This window comes from Nerophis ophidion, linkage group LG14 (assembly GCF_033978795.1).
Source record: "Nerophis ophidion isolate RoL-2023_Sa linkage group LG14, RoL_Noph_v1.0, whole genome shotgun sequence".
NCBI classification, from domain to species: Eukaryota; Metazoa; Chordata; class Actinopteri; order Syngnathiformes; family Syngnathidae; genus Nerophis; species Nerophis ophidion.
Genome location: NC_084624.1, coordinates 42,536,492 through 42,553,293, shown reverse-complemented (window position 1 = coordinate 42,553,293; position 16,802 = coordinate 42,536,492). Strand labels below are relative to the sequence as shown.

The 16,802-nt window shown below is 39.5% G+C and overlaps 1 protein-coding gene across 3 annotated transcripts in view; it reads right to left on the bottom strand.

Moving 5' to 3' along the window:
- Positions 1–881: 881 nt before the first annotated feature.
- LOC133568694 (enhancer of polycomb homolog 1-like) overlaps positions 882–16,802 on the bottom strand; it is a 66,015-nt gene continuing 50,094 nt past the window's right edge. For 2 of the 3 annotated variants that reach the window (XM_061920782.1, XM_061920780.1), the window contains 12 exons: positions 15,491–15,636; positions 15,174–15,380; positions 12,276–12,424; positions 12,061–12,199; positions 11,803–11,967; positions 11,583–11,672; positions 11,362–11,510; positions 5,605–5,987; positions 4,748–4,866; positions 4,542–4,680; positions 3,821–4,187; positions 882–2,045 (listed from right to left, as the gene is read on the bottom strand). In XM_061920782.1, the coding sequence (XP_061776766.1) occupies positions 1,973–2,045; positions 3,821–4,187; positions 4,542–4,680; positions 4,748–4,866; positions 5,605–5,987; positions 11,362–11,510; positions 11,583–11,672; positions 11,803–11,967; positions 12,061–12,199; positions 12,276–12,424; positions 15,174–15,380; positions 15,491–15,636 (2,126 nt within the window). In that variant the 3' untranslated portion in view covers positions 882–1,972. Of the gene's footprint in view, positions 2,046–2,600; positions 3,509–3,820; positions 4,188–4,541; positions 4,681–4,747; positions 4,867–5,604; positions 5,988–11,361; positions 11,511–11,582; positions 11,673–11,802; positions 11,968–12,060; positions 12,200–12,275; positions 12,425–15,173; positions 15,381–15,490; positions 15,637–16,802 lie in introns of those variants that run through there. The other variant, XM_061920781.1, reaches the window with a different exon arrangement.

Below are 16,802 nucleotides of genomic sequence, written 5' to 3'. Positions count from 1 at the left end.
TCAAGCGTTTTTCCAAACTGTGAATAAAATTATTTGACCAATTCGTTTTTTTTTCCGAATCCGTGCCAATAATTAAAACAGCATCCATTATTAGAACCATTTGTGAGTTAAAATAGTTTCTCCCAACAAGTCTTTTAGGAAGTATATTTTAAATAAACAATGCAGTTATTTGACCACTAGGTGGTGCACTGGGATTAAAAGTAATGATGCAGATAATTAAGTTTATCTTATTTAATATAGAATTAGGCAAATCTAAATCATGAAATATCAGTGGTGTCAACTAATTTTAATTATCTTAAATTTGAATTTGGATGAATCACAGAATATTAACGGCTCGCATTTTTCAAACGTTTAAAAAAAAATTTGATATTTGGACCAAAAATACAGAATTTTAGAGGAAGCTTAAAAAAAGGTTTAATTTAAATACAAGTCAATTATTTGTTGGGAACCTGGCAACAGTTTGATATAAACTACAGTTGGTGCATTATGACAGTGACCACAACAGTCCAAGTCTCCTCACTCATCTTTGCACTGACCTGATCACTGAATGTAGAAAAACTACAAGTTTCATGCCCACTAATCTGTAGCTAAAGGGAAAGGAGCATGTGCTCTTAACAATACATTGTGATTAGTCTGCGTATATGCATGACTAATGAAAAATGTGTGATTAATCAAGAGTTAACTCAATTGACAGGCCTGGAAATATCCTTCTTTAAAATTAGTTTTATTCTGTTCCTAATTTATCATACTGCCTCCCTTTTAACACTAAGTTTAAAGAGTTGGTTTTAAATTGGAAGAACCAGATTACAAGACGTCTGCACTTTTATGAACTAAGGAGACAAAGGGAAAAGTAAAAGAAAAGAGTCAGTGGTGCACAGTGGTTAATGCCCTGGATGTTTATTTCATTGACAACTTTGCCTCAGCGTGTCCACACAAGCAGACAAGTCAACAAGCGACCGCTGGAGTGGGCTCGGAAGGAGGGGAGTGGGGTCAAAGACATAAAAAGAAAGAAAAACTACAAGTAGCCGTGTTCAGTACCAAACTCTTCACAGAAGAGAAGATCTGCTTTGTTTTGTCCTGCTGCCCAGAATGAAAGGCACCCTCTCGCCTCCCGAGCTTCAAATGCCGGATGATTTTATTTCATTTTGTCAATAACACATGGTCGCTTTTGTCCAAAGTGGAATGATCCATGTCATCCATCGGCAACAAACAAAAAGAATGGAGAAGTCAAAAGAAACGAAATAAAAAAAGTGGAGGTACAAAAATATTTATTTTAGAAAACAATGAGTGTCTAAAGGTTGAAATCATAGAAAAGCAGCATGGTCACATGACACACGTCAATAGTGCTCGGACGCAGCAGCAAAGACAATCTTTATGACGATGTGTGGAAGAGCTTTGTGGAGAGACGCACACCTTCCGCCTGTGCACGGAGTCGCACACCCGCGCACGCGCACTCACACACGGGCATGACGGGATAAGAGGGAGAGGGCGGTGCCAGGCAAACAAAAAGTGGGCGTGGCGTTGCAGACTTTGTAAACACGGCACAATAAATAGACGAGGGAGCGGGCTCCGTGCACACGCACGCGCACGCCATGACACGTTGACACTTGTCGCACCAGCTGCAGTTTATCGTTCTCTTTAATTTGGATTTTTTTTTTCAATATGTCGAGTGCAAAACATCACAAATGAACAATTCTGTATTCAAGTAATGTTATATACAAGGAGGGGGTACAAATATTCAGTACTGTACATATAATTGCCATATTAAGAATTTACAGACAATCTCTTATTAACAGTAACAAATATGGAAATGGGGCAGGGTGGGGGGGTATACACCAGACGAGCATCATGATTGGCTCCAGGAGCAGTCACTGTGGACACACAGCCTCACCGCGCTCTGTCAGCCGCCGCTCGCGTTCAAGCCAAACGGACGATGCATAGCACCTAAAAAAAACATAATGGAGTCCGCTGGCTACGTCACCTCCATGGCCATTGTATTCTCTGACAGACTGTTGAGGGGCGCCTTGTCTTGCTCATGGTTGTCCCTACAAGACCACCACAGCAGTCACAAAAGCAGTCTTATCTTAAAGTTTCCACCAAGGGCTCAAGTGCACTTGAAGGTTCGGAAGAGCCGGCTGGCTAACTCGCATGATCAAAGTGAAAGATGTCCAAGTAAATAAATGGAGGTAGTCGTTTTTTATTCCACTCATGTCACACCCTTGGGTGAGTAACACACCTGACCCTGCGCTGAGAGGAATATGCTATAAAGTGCTGCATTATAGAGTATCGACATTTTTCAATTGTAAAATGTAGTTTGTCTTTCAGAGACTTCCTCTTTTTTACATTTTTAAAAAGTAACACGGGTTGCTAGAAAGTGCAGCATGATAGTGTATAAGCAATATTTTGTATTGCAAACTAGTGTTTGTCTTTTAGTGACCCATTATCTTTTATATTTTACAAAAGTAATAGACAGTGCACTGACAGACGCTAAAAAGCAATCCATAACACGGTAATGCTTAGGTTTGCATAATGTCACGTCTGGCTCACTAAAAAAGTGTGGTAGTCAAGCAAGCGTCTGTTCTCAGTAGGTACTAGGTGCCATTTAGCCTTTCTCAAAAAAAAAAAAAAAGCCCTATGCTTGTATTGTTTTCCGCTATACGAATCATTCAAAACGCAAAAAGGATAAACGCTTCTTCAGAGTTTCTTGAGAAGTAATATAGAAGGGCAGAAAAATGCAAGATTTTACTAAACAACAACAAGAAAAGTGTCACGCACAGGAAGAACACGCACATTTGCAGTGATCACTTCTTTAAAGAATTGGTTTGATATACTTTTAACGTTAAGAATTCCCCATTGAATTATTATCTTGATATTTGTTTTGGAGATCTAAAAACATATTTTTCCTACAAGTGCTTCTTAAAGCACCAACTCAGCAAGTCTAAATAAATGCTAATTTGAGCAAAACCTTAACGAGTTAAGCTTTTGCCAAAGGCAGCAAATCATTCATGAAACTTCCAGCACATACACAATTGTTAACATCTATAGTTATATTTTGATAAAGATGGGGAAAAACATGCGTACTCGTAAACGGCGCGTGCAACAACAACAAAACAACAAACATGGCTGCAGATGCGAAGTTTATTCATAAATTGCAACCTTACTTAAGCAAAAACGATACATGATTTATCTGGGAGAGTCTCGATACAAATTTTATTGACACAGCCACATACAAAGAAGTTGTAGAGCCTCATGCTTTTTGAAGTTGTCGTCTGTTTTGGCATGCAGAATGACGTCACCAGCGCCAGATAATTCGACATGTCTGCGAACGGGATCGACGGGTAATCCTTGGGATCCCTCGACAAATCTTTTTTAAAATAAAGTATATGGATTGATTCCATTGCATAATTAAGATTTTTTGTTCGTATCTGCTTTTTGCATGAAAATCCTTGCGTACTAGTTCGCCTGCCGCACAACAGCAATCTTTGCTTGGTTGACATCAGTTTTTCCACTTCCGTGAAGATGTCACATGATGGAATACAAGCAATAGACATTTAGTTTTTGTATTATAAACTAAGTTGTCCTCATATTTTTTTTTTTTTTACATTTTACACAGTAAGACATTCAGTAAGTGGCCATTAGCAGTCTACCTATCAACACACTGCACTATGTTTAACCTTACCCCTTTGGGCAACCTTCCACTGATTTTTGGTTTTGCCGAAAAGTGAGTCAAATATTTGGGCGTGAACAGGAAGCAAACAAAGTGAACTTTAGCGCTTGGTGGAAAAGGAGCAACAAAAAAGATGTTAAATGTGTGGCTCACCTGGGCACCATGTCAAGCGGCGATGCAGAAGCGGCGGTGACCTTGGGTTTCTGACAGTTGACGGTGGCTGCGGCCGCGAGCTTTAAGGCGGATGTCGACATGGCGCTGCTCAGCGTTCGGGGTGCGTGGGCTCGTTTGCCGACGGAAAGGCCTAGACGCAGGCTGTTGTTGTTCCCCAGCGGGGCCTGAGTGGCGTTAGTGGTTGTGGCGCTGACAGGGTGGGCGGTGCCATTATTGTTGTTAGCGGGTGCAGAGCTGGTGGCGGTGGTCGGGTGCAGCGAGGCGGCGCTGGACATAGTTGTGGGCGGGGCCGGAGCGGCAACAGAAGGGGAGACTGTACTAGAGAGGTGCAAGCCCTTGTAGACACCTGAAAAAGAGTCCAATATGAATATTAAGAATACCACTTCTAAAGGAAGCATCATTGTATATAAACAAATATGGACAATGTAGGGCCAAATTTGTAAGGAACTTGTCACTGTTTAATTATATGCTAAAACCAAAGTGATGGAGACATTAAACAGTTAAATATTAAAGAAAACAATCTCAGTTTTGTGTTTCCGCTGACAACGCAAATAATGATTGTTCCGATGTACATTTAGTTTTGAAAATGTGTTGCGGGCCAAGAAAAATTCAAGTTATGGGCCACAAATGAACACTCTTTCCTGTAAATGGCAGCTCGATTTTCAACCGCTTGGTCAAATATTCTCAGTCAGAATTTTACCTGAGGGGGAGAGGACGCCATTGACTCCGCCTCCCAGGCTGAGCTCTTCCTTTGTTTTTAGTGCCAAAATTTGATCGGCGGTGATGAGGGCCGAGGCAGCGTACTGAGCGTTGGCCTGGTCCAACATGTTGGTCGAGGCCTGCGGGTAGAAGAGCGAACCACGCGGTAAGTAAGTGTCGTGTCTGAGCAAGAGGATGTTAACGCACCTGTGTGCTGTTGGCAGTGGTGGCCCTGTTGGCTTGCTGCTGCTGGATCTGCTCCAGCTGGTCCTTCTGCATCTGGACCAGCTGATCATGGTGCTGCTGGAACTGCTCAGCTGTGAAAGCTGACAAACAAAGGTTTTGTTTTTTTTACACAGGTGAACCATCACTGAGCACTCTGAATGCAAGTAGTCATTACAGCTAAACATGCTCTAAAACAAATCTATTCAAGATGATGATCATGACCATGAAGGTACCATTGCTAAAGTAAACAGTAGTAACCAGACAAGACTAAGTAGTAAGGTGATAATGTACAAGTAACGTCCTGTAGGTAACTTAATTTTGCTCAATTATTACACAACTCATGCCTGTAGTATTAACTGGTGAACCCTGTTGTAAAGCTAGTCTAACATTGTCACGATTGTACTTTATCAAAATCTGCTCCATTAGGCATCGTATTAAAAAATATGCAAACGTTACCCAACGCTAACAACTACTTAATTTACATTTCAGACAGAATATTTCAAAGTGTTTGTTCACAGCATCAACTCTTATTTTCTGTCAAAAACCAAGAAACAGATAAGAGGCTGCATCAGGACTATTAGTTAGGACTATGGCTTGGTAGAAAACAATTGATGGATATCTTTTAAATGTTGCAATGTGAATTTATAGTGCTTGATATAGATTTTCCCACCCTGCCTCCTGGTAATTTTGTGCATAAAGCAGCAGCAGCAGCTGTTTCGCACAATGCTAAAGTTAGCTTCCAATAACAGGCTGGCCAGTGAAAAACAGAAGAAATTGAGGGACTAACTAGAATTAACAGATTCAATGTGGGGCATGAAGCTGCAGTAAGAGTGGCTTACCAACAGGGGGTGGGGGAGGGGGGACGACCCGTCCAGAGCGCTGGGAGGGAAGTCCGACATTAGTGGTGGAGAGCGGGCGCTTTACACCTCGACTCAGCCTGCGGAAGAGAGGATGGGCGTTGTCCAGCTCGTGTAGTGGAAGTGTCCGCGGTCTGAAGTGCCGCCATCGGCACGACTTTATGTTCATAAGAATCCGACTGAGGTCCGTGTGCAAAGAGGGGGAGGATGGGGAGGAACTTCTGTCTGAGGTATTTGTTTCTGAGGTAATGGCAAACTTGCTGGCAGCCGGCGAGCACGAACTCGTTGGAAGGGGCGGGTCCAGCATATCGGGGTCCAGTTCATGGAAAACATCAAAGTCCGAGTACGCTCGGTCCAGTAAGACCCTACCAGGAAAGAAGAGATCATGTCAGTACCTCAAAGGCTGAATGATTATGGGAAATAAATAAATCACCATTAATTTAATTATCTACATCCCTTTGGTTATTGTACGATAGGAAAGTAACGATATAAAAATTTCATATCACGGTTATCGTGACCAAAATTACCAGTTATTGTTGCGGTATTGTTTTATGTACTCAAAAATATGTCCACACACTTGAAAAATGTTGACTTAGATTTAATTCTTTTCTAATCAAACTAAATAGACACCGTTAGAAAGCCCACTAATTTGCATGTTTTGGGTTTGTTATGCTTCATTGATAGTGTTTTTGACTTCGTATTTTATCTGTTTTATTGGGTAAACTTGTTTAAAATATTTGTTTGTACTGTAGCGATTCAAGATTTATTTAAAATAAAAAGTGCGTAACAAAAAAACCTATTATCATTTTTTATTATTTCTGGCGCGGGTGTTGTCTTACTCTGTTCAGCTGTTTCTTGAACACTGTAAAAAACACCCTCTGAGTATGGAACGATCACTCTTTTTGAAGAGAGCACAGCTTGGATGTTCAGTGTACACAATTGAATAGCATTATTGTTCAGACAGCAACATGTTTATTTATAAAAGTTTAAATTGTTGTTTCTTAATGGGGAAAGATTTTCATGTGTGAGAGGATGAGCTACCGCAGTGATGTACAGCGTACACGATGTCTTACACAAAAAATATTTGCAGTCGATACCATCATTTTATTTTTGTCACTTAGAAAAATACAGAGAAAAATACAGAGGACTTGACCTCTGTGTCCTCAATGGTAGTTACAGCTATGCATTCAACTGCTACAGTATTTTTTGCTTGAACTTATACCTTTAGCAGCCAAAGTGTGTCCAAAGAACTGACAAAGAATTCATTTTGGAAGAAGCTGCTGGCTTTAAGTCAACTTTCTGTTTGACTTTTTCTTCCCGACGCTTGTGTCACATGGCTACTTTCTCTGCAACACGTGGCTGAGTGTCGTGTAACTGCGCAACCAGCAATGTATTATAATTGGATGGTGTATTAGTAGAGATAGAATTACAAAGGAGAAAAAACAAAATAAGTTTTGTGTCGGTTAGAAGCTCTATGTGTCGATGTTGATTCATCTGCACGCCTTAACTCTAACCGTAACAAATACAATGTATAACTAGTAGAGGTGAAACGGTATTGTAGATACCGTGGTATTCCAGTTTCAAAGTCTTTTCGATAATACTTTGATGTGTTACTGTCTCAAAAATGTCATTTTTTTCTGGCGTTTTAGCGTTGGTCGGGTCTGAAAATAAACTACATCTCCAAGAATCCTCTGCGCAGTGTGAGACAAGCAAGGTAGGGGCGTGGAACGCTGCAAACAGGTGTGTTCTTAGTAGATGAGAGGAATTGTTTTTGGAAATTTCTTAATCTGTCGATGCCTTTTTGCGTTATGTTGCTAACAAAAGACAAATTCTTTGGCGGAGGTACAAAAGTCTGCGTTCTACAAAGCAAAGCGCATCACTTTCACAGTACACAGGGAAATCACCCCAAAAAATTGGACACCGTGGGAAACGCGAGTGAACTGAAAAACTACGTGATAAAACCTCAAACCATTATGTATTTCCTGCCGCTTGTCTCGCACTTTTGTTTCATTGAAGCAATTTGCTAAAATAAAAAAAAAGTTACTTGTATTTCTCATTACACACACGTGTACGTACATACATACATACACATATAAGTTGTGTCTGTTGTGAGAATTGTCTTGTTTGTCCACCATAGGTCATGTGAGGCGTGTCTCTAATGTGCTAATGTGAGCCAAGTTAGCTGCTCGTGTGTTGAAGTGAAGATGGCTGGGGGAGTTGAGTATTAAACAAACTCAGCTCTCTCATTAACCTGACATGATGTCACAGTTAAGTATCAGTAGAATGGAAAAACAATTTGCCTTTATATGCTTATTTGTGTTTCATTGTATCCATTAAACTATATCCAATTATATTTACAATCCGCTAAGTATGTGAAAACACGGTTTAAACATCACAAAAAGCCACAAATTCAGTCAGCCATTTTGAATATTGCGCACCAAACACCATCTTCGGCTTTTGTTTTATTCTGGTTTGTTATTGATAGTTGTATGTTTAGCACCTAGCAATGCTGTGCATGCTAGTGTCACAATGAAACTGCATCCATCACTCAACTTATAAAACTCATTGCTCATCCTCTGTGTTCGGGCTCAAAAATACAATGACCTGCATCATATTTTTTCCCAAAAGTATTAGTTGTTGGCGCTCACAAAGTCGGCTTGATTAGCATTGTTGTTGATAGGGAAGGGATCTTTGGTTCCTAGCGCAAAGTCACACAATCAGGTGAGTGGCATCCTTTATCTCTCAAAATGACTCAGGAATCTCTGAGAGTGATACAGACATATGTGATAAAAGCTTCACTACAGAGGCAACTTGTTTTTCCCATGTTACTTGTAATTTAAGGACTACATGCTTAGTCACCAAAAAAACGCCACAATTGGGCCCCCAGAACAGTTTCATTTGCTGTATGGAGGCAGTGCTTATCACGCTTTCAAATCTTACAAGACCTCTTTATGCAAATTAAAAGCAGCAGCCGAACAAAAGAAACACAAACAAATGTAGCAATGTATTGATGTTGAGTATATTTTCATTTACCATTCGATTGATTGACGTATTGGCTCAATTCTAGAATTGTCTAAAATCAAATTTATGCCTCTGGACATCAGATTAAATACTTTTAGAAGCCATTAAAGGCCTTCATTTTTGAGAAACTAATTTAATGCTTTTTATCGCCCCGCGGAAAACCTGTATTTGCTTTGTTTTAAGATGCTATTTTTTTAATTAATTGTGCTTCTCCGGTGATGAGAAAATCACAAATTACCTCAGTTTTTCTTTTTTGTTTCTGTGAGGTAAAATTGTCCGCCTCTCATCACTCATCTTTGCGCCATGATATGTATGTATGTAGAGAAATATCCTGGATGAAAACCAATGGTGGATCAACATAGTATTGAGCAAAAGGTCTGAATACCTATGTAGGTGTGATTTGCTTTTTTTCTGTCAAGATGGTGTGATCCGGGTACATTTATGAGAAATACAATAAACTTTTTTGATTTTAGCAAATTGCTACAGTGAAACAGAGTGAAGAATTTCAAGGGGTCTAAATACTTTCTGTACCGTACCCGCTGTACACCCTGGACAAGTCGACACCTCAAACCGTAACCCTGAAAATATATTTAAGCCAGGAAAGCCACACATCAGTGAGTGAGGTATTTACATTATTAAAAGTTATATTGTTAGTCAACTTTTGAGAAACAGCATATTCCAGACTGATATACGTGTTCACTGCTTCTTAGAAAGTAAAAGTGGAAAGACACTAAACTTAACATTACTGTTTTACACTGGATGTTTACATTGTTACTTTAAAGACGTCAACTGTGAGTTATTTTTAATATTTGCTTGAAACATTAAATGTGGCCTTTATACCGTGATATTGTATAGTGAGCTTTTGATACTGTTACATCCCTAAAAACTCGGGTTGCACGATAAGACGATATACAATATAAATTTCATAAATTTGTCCGACGATAGAGCTTTTAATACTGTCGTTATATTGTGATAATGTATGTTGATGACACATTCTAGCTGTGTCCCGCAAATTTGATAATGACAAGCCAACGAACGCGGCCACGACACAGTGTAGCATCTTTGTTAAGGGCTAATGTCCCTCCACAGTGCAAGGCCATTCATAAATCAGCAATGCTCGCCTCCGTGGCTGCAAATAAACTATGTTTCTTACAAGTAAAATTATCACTGGGGGACAAGGAATAGCTAAACAAACTAGCTATTAGGCCTGCACTATTAATAGATTTTAAAGGGGTCCTGTTAGGCAACACCAACTGTTCTTACTTATTGGTACCTGCTGCTGTGTATTTGGGATCTGCATAAGTCCCGAAATGGTAAAAACAAATTGTTGAGTCATTGTGTAGGCATTTATTAAATAATCTTGCCTTCCTTCCTGCTTCTGCGCGCCCGCCATTATAGTATGCACTGTAGTCAATAAGCTTCTTATTTTTCCTTTAGCCTCTTGTTGTGGGGCGGACTTGCTCATATATGCACATGCATTCTCCGCTGTTGGCATTTCTAATACAAAGTAGTGTAAAGTTTTAACTTATCTCTGTCAGTAGACTCGCTATGGAAGCACTAACAACCACAACATAGCTGACAGGGAGAAGACAGTCCAAGTAGAGGTCTGTAAATAAGACTTGTCCAGCGCATTCTGAAGAAACTGTCAAAGAGCAGCTTTAAAACGGTCTTGAAAACATAATGTATAAAATATTTTGGACCAAAGACCCATGTTGAATTTTACATATTAAAAAAAAAAAAATCATAATATGACCCCTTTATGGGACGATATTAAAAATAAAAACATTGTTAGATGTTCCGATCTATGAAGTTTTGCATTTCAAAGTGAAGCTCCTCCTTCTTGCGAGAGTGTGCTCCACTCCAATCTGCAGGCGCACACGTGCACATACCATTTTTTTCATTTATTGATTTGTGGCCAAAAATTATCTAGCATGTGGATTTGGCCACCTTCATACATTATTAACGGAAGTATAACTGGGTGTGCGTGGTAACTCCACTCACAACACAGAGCACACAGCATCAACTCCTGCTTTGCTAGAGAAGATGTAAAAGAAAGCCTCAGTGAAGCCAATTTGTGACTTTAACAGTATATTTAGCAAAGAGAGGTATGCATTTTAAAGTGAAAGGAGTGTGTCTTGCATCTTAAAAGGCGATGTATTCAGCGTATCAATGGTGATCCTCCTTTGCAAGTCCAGTGAGCGTGTGTGAAGTATAACCGCTTGCAAAATGTGCACAGTTATGTTTGTGGTTTGTTTCAATAAAGCTGGAACAGCAGTTTTCGGGAACACAATAACTTATTTTCAACTCTGCAGGTTTCTCGCTCTTGCTCGTAATTCAGCTGGTACTTTTCTCTATGCTTTTGGTTCTGCTCTACCGCTAAGACTTGTCCATAATGTAGTTACTCTACATGAAACACACAGAAAACCATCAAAAGGCACCCAACCCTTTATAACTTTCATAAGTGCTAAGTAGTTGAAGACAACTTAGATACACTCTTCTGTTGTTTGGCAACACTTATGAAATATCTTAACTAGTGGTGTTCAGAGTGTGGCCAAAGGGGCCAGCTATGGAACACAGCTTTTGAATATACTATACTTTACAGATTGTAAAAACAAAAAACAAAAACAAAAAAAAATTGCGCGGAGCTGCAATGACAACAAGCTTAAATGTTGATATAAATAATGAATACACACGAAGCTAAGAGTAAATGTTCATTACCTGCCCCCTCGACCCACGCGTCGCCGGGCCAGACCTTGGCAGCGCCGTGGCACCGTAAGCGTCGTGAGACTGTAGCGGTATCGGGCTCCTGCCGGGCCACCATCCCAGCCAGCCGACCAGGGCCAGCTGCCCACTCGATCCTGAGGGGCCTGAAAACACACTAAGACTCAGCGAGGGGTGCCCTTATATTCACAGCTCTTGATGATGTGCACAACACTTACAGCATAGTACTGACAGCCCGGCTTCCTGCGAAAGGCGTACGCGCCATCCGGGTCGTTCTCTTCCTCAGCTTCTGATGAGCCAGAATGGAGCTGTGGACACCAAGGTTAGAGGTCAGTGTGGGGTTGCTGATTGAGATTGTGGTTTGATGTGTGATTTTACAAAGGGCCTCTAGATGGCACACTAGGACCAGGACAAGGTGGACTGCTTCAGTGCCGCTACCTGGGACAGTGGCTCTTCATCCGAGCTGGGGAAGTCATACTGGTTGAGGTCCTTGGCATTAAACACAGCTGGACCCTGGTAGTGTGAGGCGCCGGCTGACTGAGCCAAAACCTTCAGCTTCTTCTCGTATTTCCTCTTCTGACGAGGAACTTCAGTCTTATCGGGCTTGAAAAGGACCAAAACAAATTCACTCCAGGACATAGACCCAAAAGGTCCAACATGTACAAAGGATGTTGAAAAGGTGCTTAGTCTGTTCACCTTAGACTTGTACTCCTTATGGTCCATGTGATGGTACTGGTTGGTGAGCGGTACCAGAGGAATAATCTGTGGCCTCACGAGAGCCCGCTCGGCCAGAACCTCAGCTAAAATCTCTCCACCATAGTCTGACATTACATTTCTGTTGACGGCAGACAATACTTGTTAATAATAATAAATATTATTATGAAGTTGATTCATACTGCTGCCGAACAGACCTCTTCTCAAAGACCTCCAGCGTGAGGTGCAGCAGCTCTCTCTTGCTCTTTTCCCTCCTTTTGATCATCTCCAGGATGGTGACGGCTCGGCTCAGATCCCTCCTGAGTTTCAGCATCTTCTCGTATGACGCCTCGTCATTCTTACGGTTCTGAAAGATGAGAATATATTGAATGAATGAATGAATGGGTTTATTTTGAGCCATGCAAACAAAACAAGAGAATGACATAAAATACAAAAGAAATATATACATTATTTTTACACCTACATTGAAAACATTACATGTGCCTAATCTTTTGTAGATGTCAAGATTGGCTCAAAAGGGAGTGGGAAGAAGTAAACTTATTAGGTCCCACCCCTATACATATACAATATATATATACAATATATAATACAATAATATATATAATTCAATGGTTGCTGCTATATATTGTCTATATATAATACATTTAAATTCACACACACTTACATATATACATATGTACACACACACATATATACAATTTATATATATATATATATATATATATATATATATATATATATATATATATATATATATATATATATATATATATATATATATATATATATACATATATATACACACATATACATATAAATATATACATATATACACACACATACATATACCCAAAATACACACATATCCATCACACACACACACGCACGCACACGCACACACAGACACAATAAAAATACAACATATATAATAGTATATATAATATACACTTTTGTCTTAACATTATTAACAGTTTATGGTGCCTATGGGAACAAGCTTTCATTTTGACTGTGATATTAGTGGTTAATAGTGGATCTGTGGCTGTGGAGCTATTGCCCCTGAGCAACAGGACCTGAGAACCACTCTTGCTATGTGTCCTATGCTGTGGATTAAAAGAGACGAGGGGAGCCCCCTGCCAGAGGAGTTATCCACGAACATGAGATCCCCCACTCGCCTGCCCTGTACTCCAGATAGTGTACTTATGTGTCCTATGCTGTGCATTAAAAGAGACGAGGAGCCCCCTGCCAGAGGAGCTATCCACGAACATAAGATCCCCCACTCGCCTGCCCTGTACTCCAGATAGTGTACCCAAATCCCTTTTCTTAGTTTCCATCGGCACCAATTTTTTAGTCAGAATTCATATTTGTTTTTACATTTGCAGAAAATTAGTACTACTCAAATTGCATATAGGTTTGTGTATGCACGCGCACACACACACACACACACACACACACACACACACACACACACACACACACACACACACAATTCAATGTATTCCTCGCATTGATACTAATTCATATAGTTTAACTAGTTGGGTGATGTCATAGAAGTAATAATAATAATGATAATATCAACAATGACTAAACAATAATATCGATAATGATAACAATAATAATAACAATATCAACAATAGCAATACCAATGACAATAAATGATGACAATAATACATATAAAATAATGAAGATGATGATGATAATAACAACAATAATAATAATAATAATAACAATAATCATTATTAGCCAGTGATGGAGTTTAACACTTAGGCATCCATGTTCACATTCATATACATTGCCCATACCATGTTTTGGTATCTTGTTTTGAACTGATGGACATTTGAACATTGCTTGAGCCCCACATCCAATCTGTTCCAAAGTTTCACTCCACGCACAGACACACACATAATTTTCCTGGTAGTTCTTAATGTTGGAATAGTAAAGATACTACACCCCCTTAGATTATGAACTCTTTCTCTGTGTTTGAAATGTATTTGAATATTGGCAGGTAGAACCTTTTTGTTTGCTCTAAATAATAATTGAGCTGTATTAAAATCAACTAGATCAGGCAGTTTTAATAATTTAGATTGTAAAAATAAAATATTTGTGTGGTCACAATATCCCACTTTGTGTAGAATTCTTGTTGCACGTTTTTGGAGTGTAACCGGGGGATGTAGTGAAGTTTTGTAGTTGTTGCCCCAGATTTCTATGCAGTAATTTAGATATGGTAAGACCAATGAACAATATAATAAATGCAGAGCTGTGTAATTTAAGAAGAATTTGGATTTATTGATAATAGAGATGGTTTTGGAGATTTTGCTTTGTCAATGTCTTATGTGTGGTTTCCAGCTTAATTTATTATCAATAGTGACTCCTAAGAATTTAATTTCTGACACCGTTTCTAGAATCACGCCATCTATATTTATTGCTGGTCCTGGATTGGAATAGCCGAATAACATAACTTTTGTTTTCTTTAAATTAAGCGATAATTTGTTTATATCTAACCATGTTTTTAATTTTGCAAGTTCAATATTTAGGGTGGATACAAAATGTGTATAATTATCGTTAGAATAGAAAATATTAGTGTCGTCTGCGAATATGACTAATTTTAATACATTTGATACTTTAAATATGTCATTAATATATAAGTTAAATAACTTGGGACCAAGAACGGATCCCTGTGGAACCCCACAAGTAATGTCCAAATGCCCAGATGTAAACTCGCCCATCTTCACAAACTGCTGTCTTTGTGTTAAATAGCTCCTTAATCAAGTCAAAGCTACTCCCCTTATTCCATATCTGTATAATTTTTTTCAGTAATATTTGATGATTAATGGTGTCAAATGCTTTACTCAGATCCATGTAAATTCCAGCTGCATATTTCTTGCTATCTAAGCTATTGGTTATCTCTTCTACTGCATCAATTATTGCCATAGATGTTGACCTTGCTGTCCTAAAACCGTATTGACTTTCATTAATTATCTTATGTTTATCTATAAATTTCTGTAATCTAGTGTTATATAATTTGTCAAACCATGCAAAACCTAATGTCGGCTTTCACAGACTTCAAACCGCTTACTCCTATTATTCGTAGAACCCACCTTCCTGGTTTGCATCTTTTCTGTGCGCCGTCGAAAGGCCACATAGGGGTCGCTGGTGCTCGAGCCGTCCCGCTTCTCCTGCTTGATGATGTTGATGAGCGAGAGGGCTTTGCTGTTTTTCCTTTTGCGGCTCCAGTAGTCAAAAACCTCCTTGATGAGCTCGTCATCCTCCTTGAGGAGCAGCTTGGCCTCCGGAAGACTGACCAGCTGGGAAGACAATGTGCACATCATACTTATGTCCTAGCACACGCCATTGTTTCACTTCACAACAACGAGACTGACAGCTCATTCATGCATTTTTGCTGAAAGACACCAACCTGCTGTCCACTGCCTTTCTCAAGCCGGTCAATCATCTCCTCAAACTGCAAGAGGCTGATCTCCATCTTCTTTTTTAACTTGGTGATAAAGGCGTCGTCGTCCGAGTCCAGGTCGTAGTCCGGCTGCTCCGTGTCCAGGCTGAAAGCTGGAAGCAAGAAACAGACACATTTGCAACCTTTCCATTTGGAAGACAATAAGGGCTGGGCCAATAAAATGATACCAACATATATTGCAATAGACAATCGATGTCTATAAAAAATTGGCCACACACACACACACACACACACACACGGGTTTCAGTACATTTAAACATTACATTTTTTAAAAAGTTTTCTCTTTTTTTAAACATGGAAACAACTTTAAGTGATATATTGTATGAATGGACATACTGTATATAGCCTAATATTTATGAACAATTGGCTAACACATTTGAAAAAACATCTCAAATACCATTAAAATGTTCCTCATTGCTTTATTTGGTTTAGCATTCACAAGCCTGATGGCCTGTGGGTAGAAACTGTTATTCAGTCTCGTATTCCTGGATTTCAGGCTCCTGTATCGTCTGCCTGATGGTAGGAGGCTGAAGAGACTGTGCTGGGGGTGTGTACTATCTTTTATGATGATGTGTGCTCTCCTGGTGGCCCTGGTAGAGTACATGTCCTGAACTGAGGGGAAGGCTGCTCCTGATATGTACTGAGCAGTTTTAATCACTTGCTGGAGTGCCTTCCTGTCCTTAGCAGTGCAGTTTCCATACCAGACCGTGATTGAGCTGGTAAGGACACTCTCAACCGTACTTCTAACAGTCCAGTCCTCCTCCTCCTTGGCCCAGTTGAGACGCTTCCTACGTTGGCTCAGGCTCAGAAGCGGTTTGACCCGAGGAACCCGACAGTAGTAGCACATCTTCAGGATGCGTCTGAATGTTGTGTTTTTTTAAAAGCTGTGACTCCCGCCTCATTCTCTACCAGATTCATAATTCTTCTTTTTGATAATTTGTCAAAGCCCAGGGTTTAGTATATGATTAGTGTGACACTCAGTTTAAAACAATGCCCTGTAAAATTTGTGCTGATATCTGCACAGTATTATATTTTTTTGAAATCCTGTTTTTGTGGGTTTTATGAGCTGAAAGCCCAAATTATGTACGAAGAAAAAAATACCTAAAACAATTTAAGTTGTGGGGCCTAAATCTATAATCTATGGAAGTTTAACAATTTAAATGGAATTATGGAAAAAAAAAAAAAATACTTTTCCATAATATTAATTTTTTTTGGAAAGGGTCTGTATATATGTACCTCAAGTAGGAAGTTGAATGTG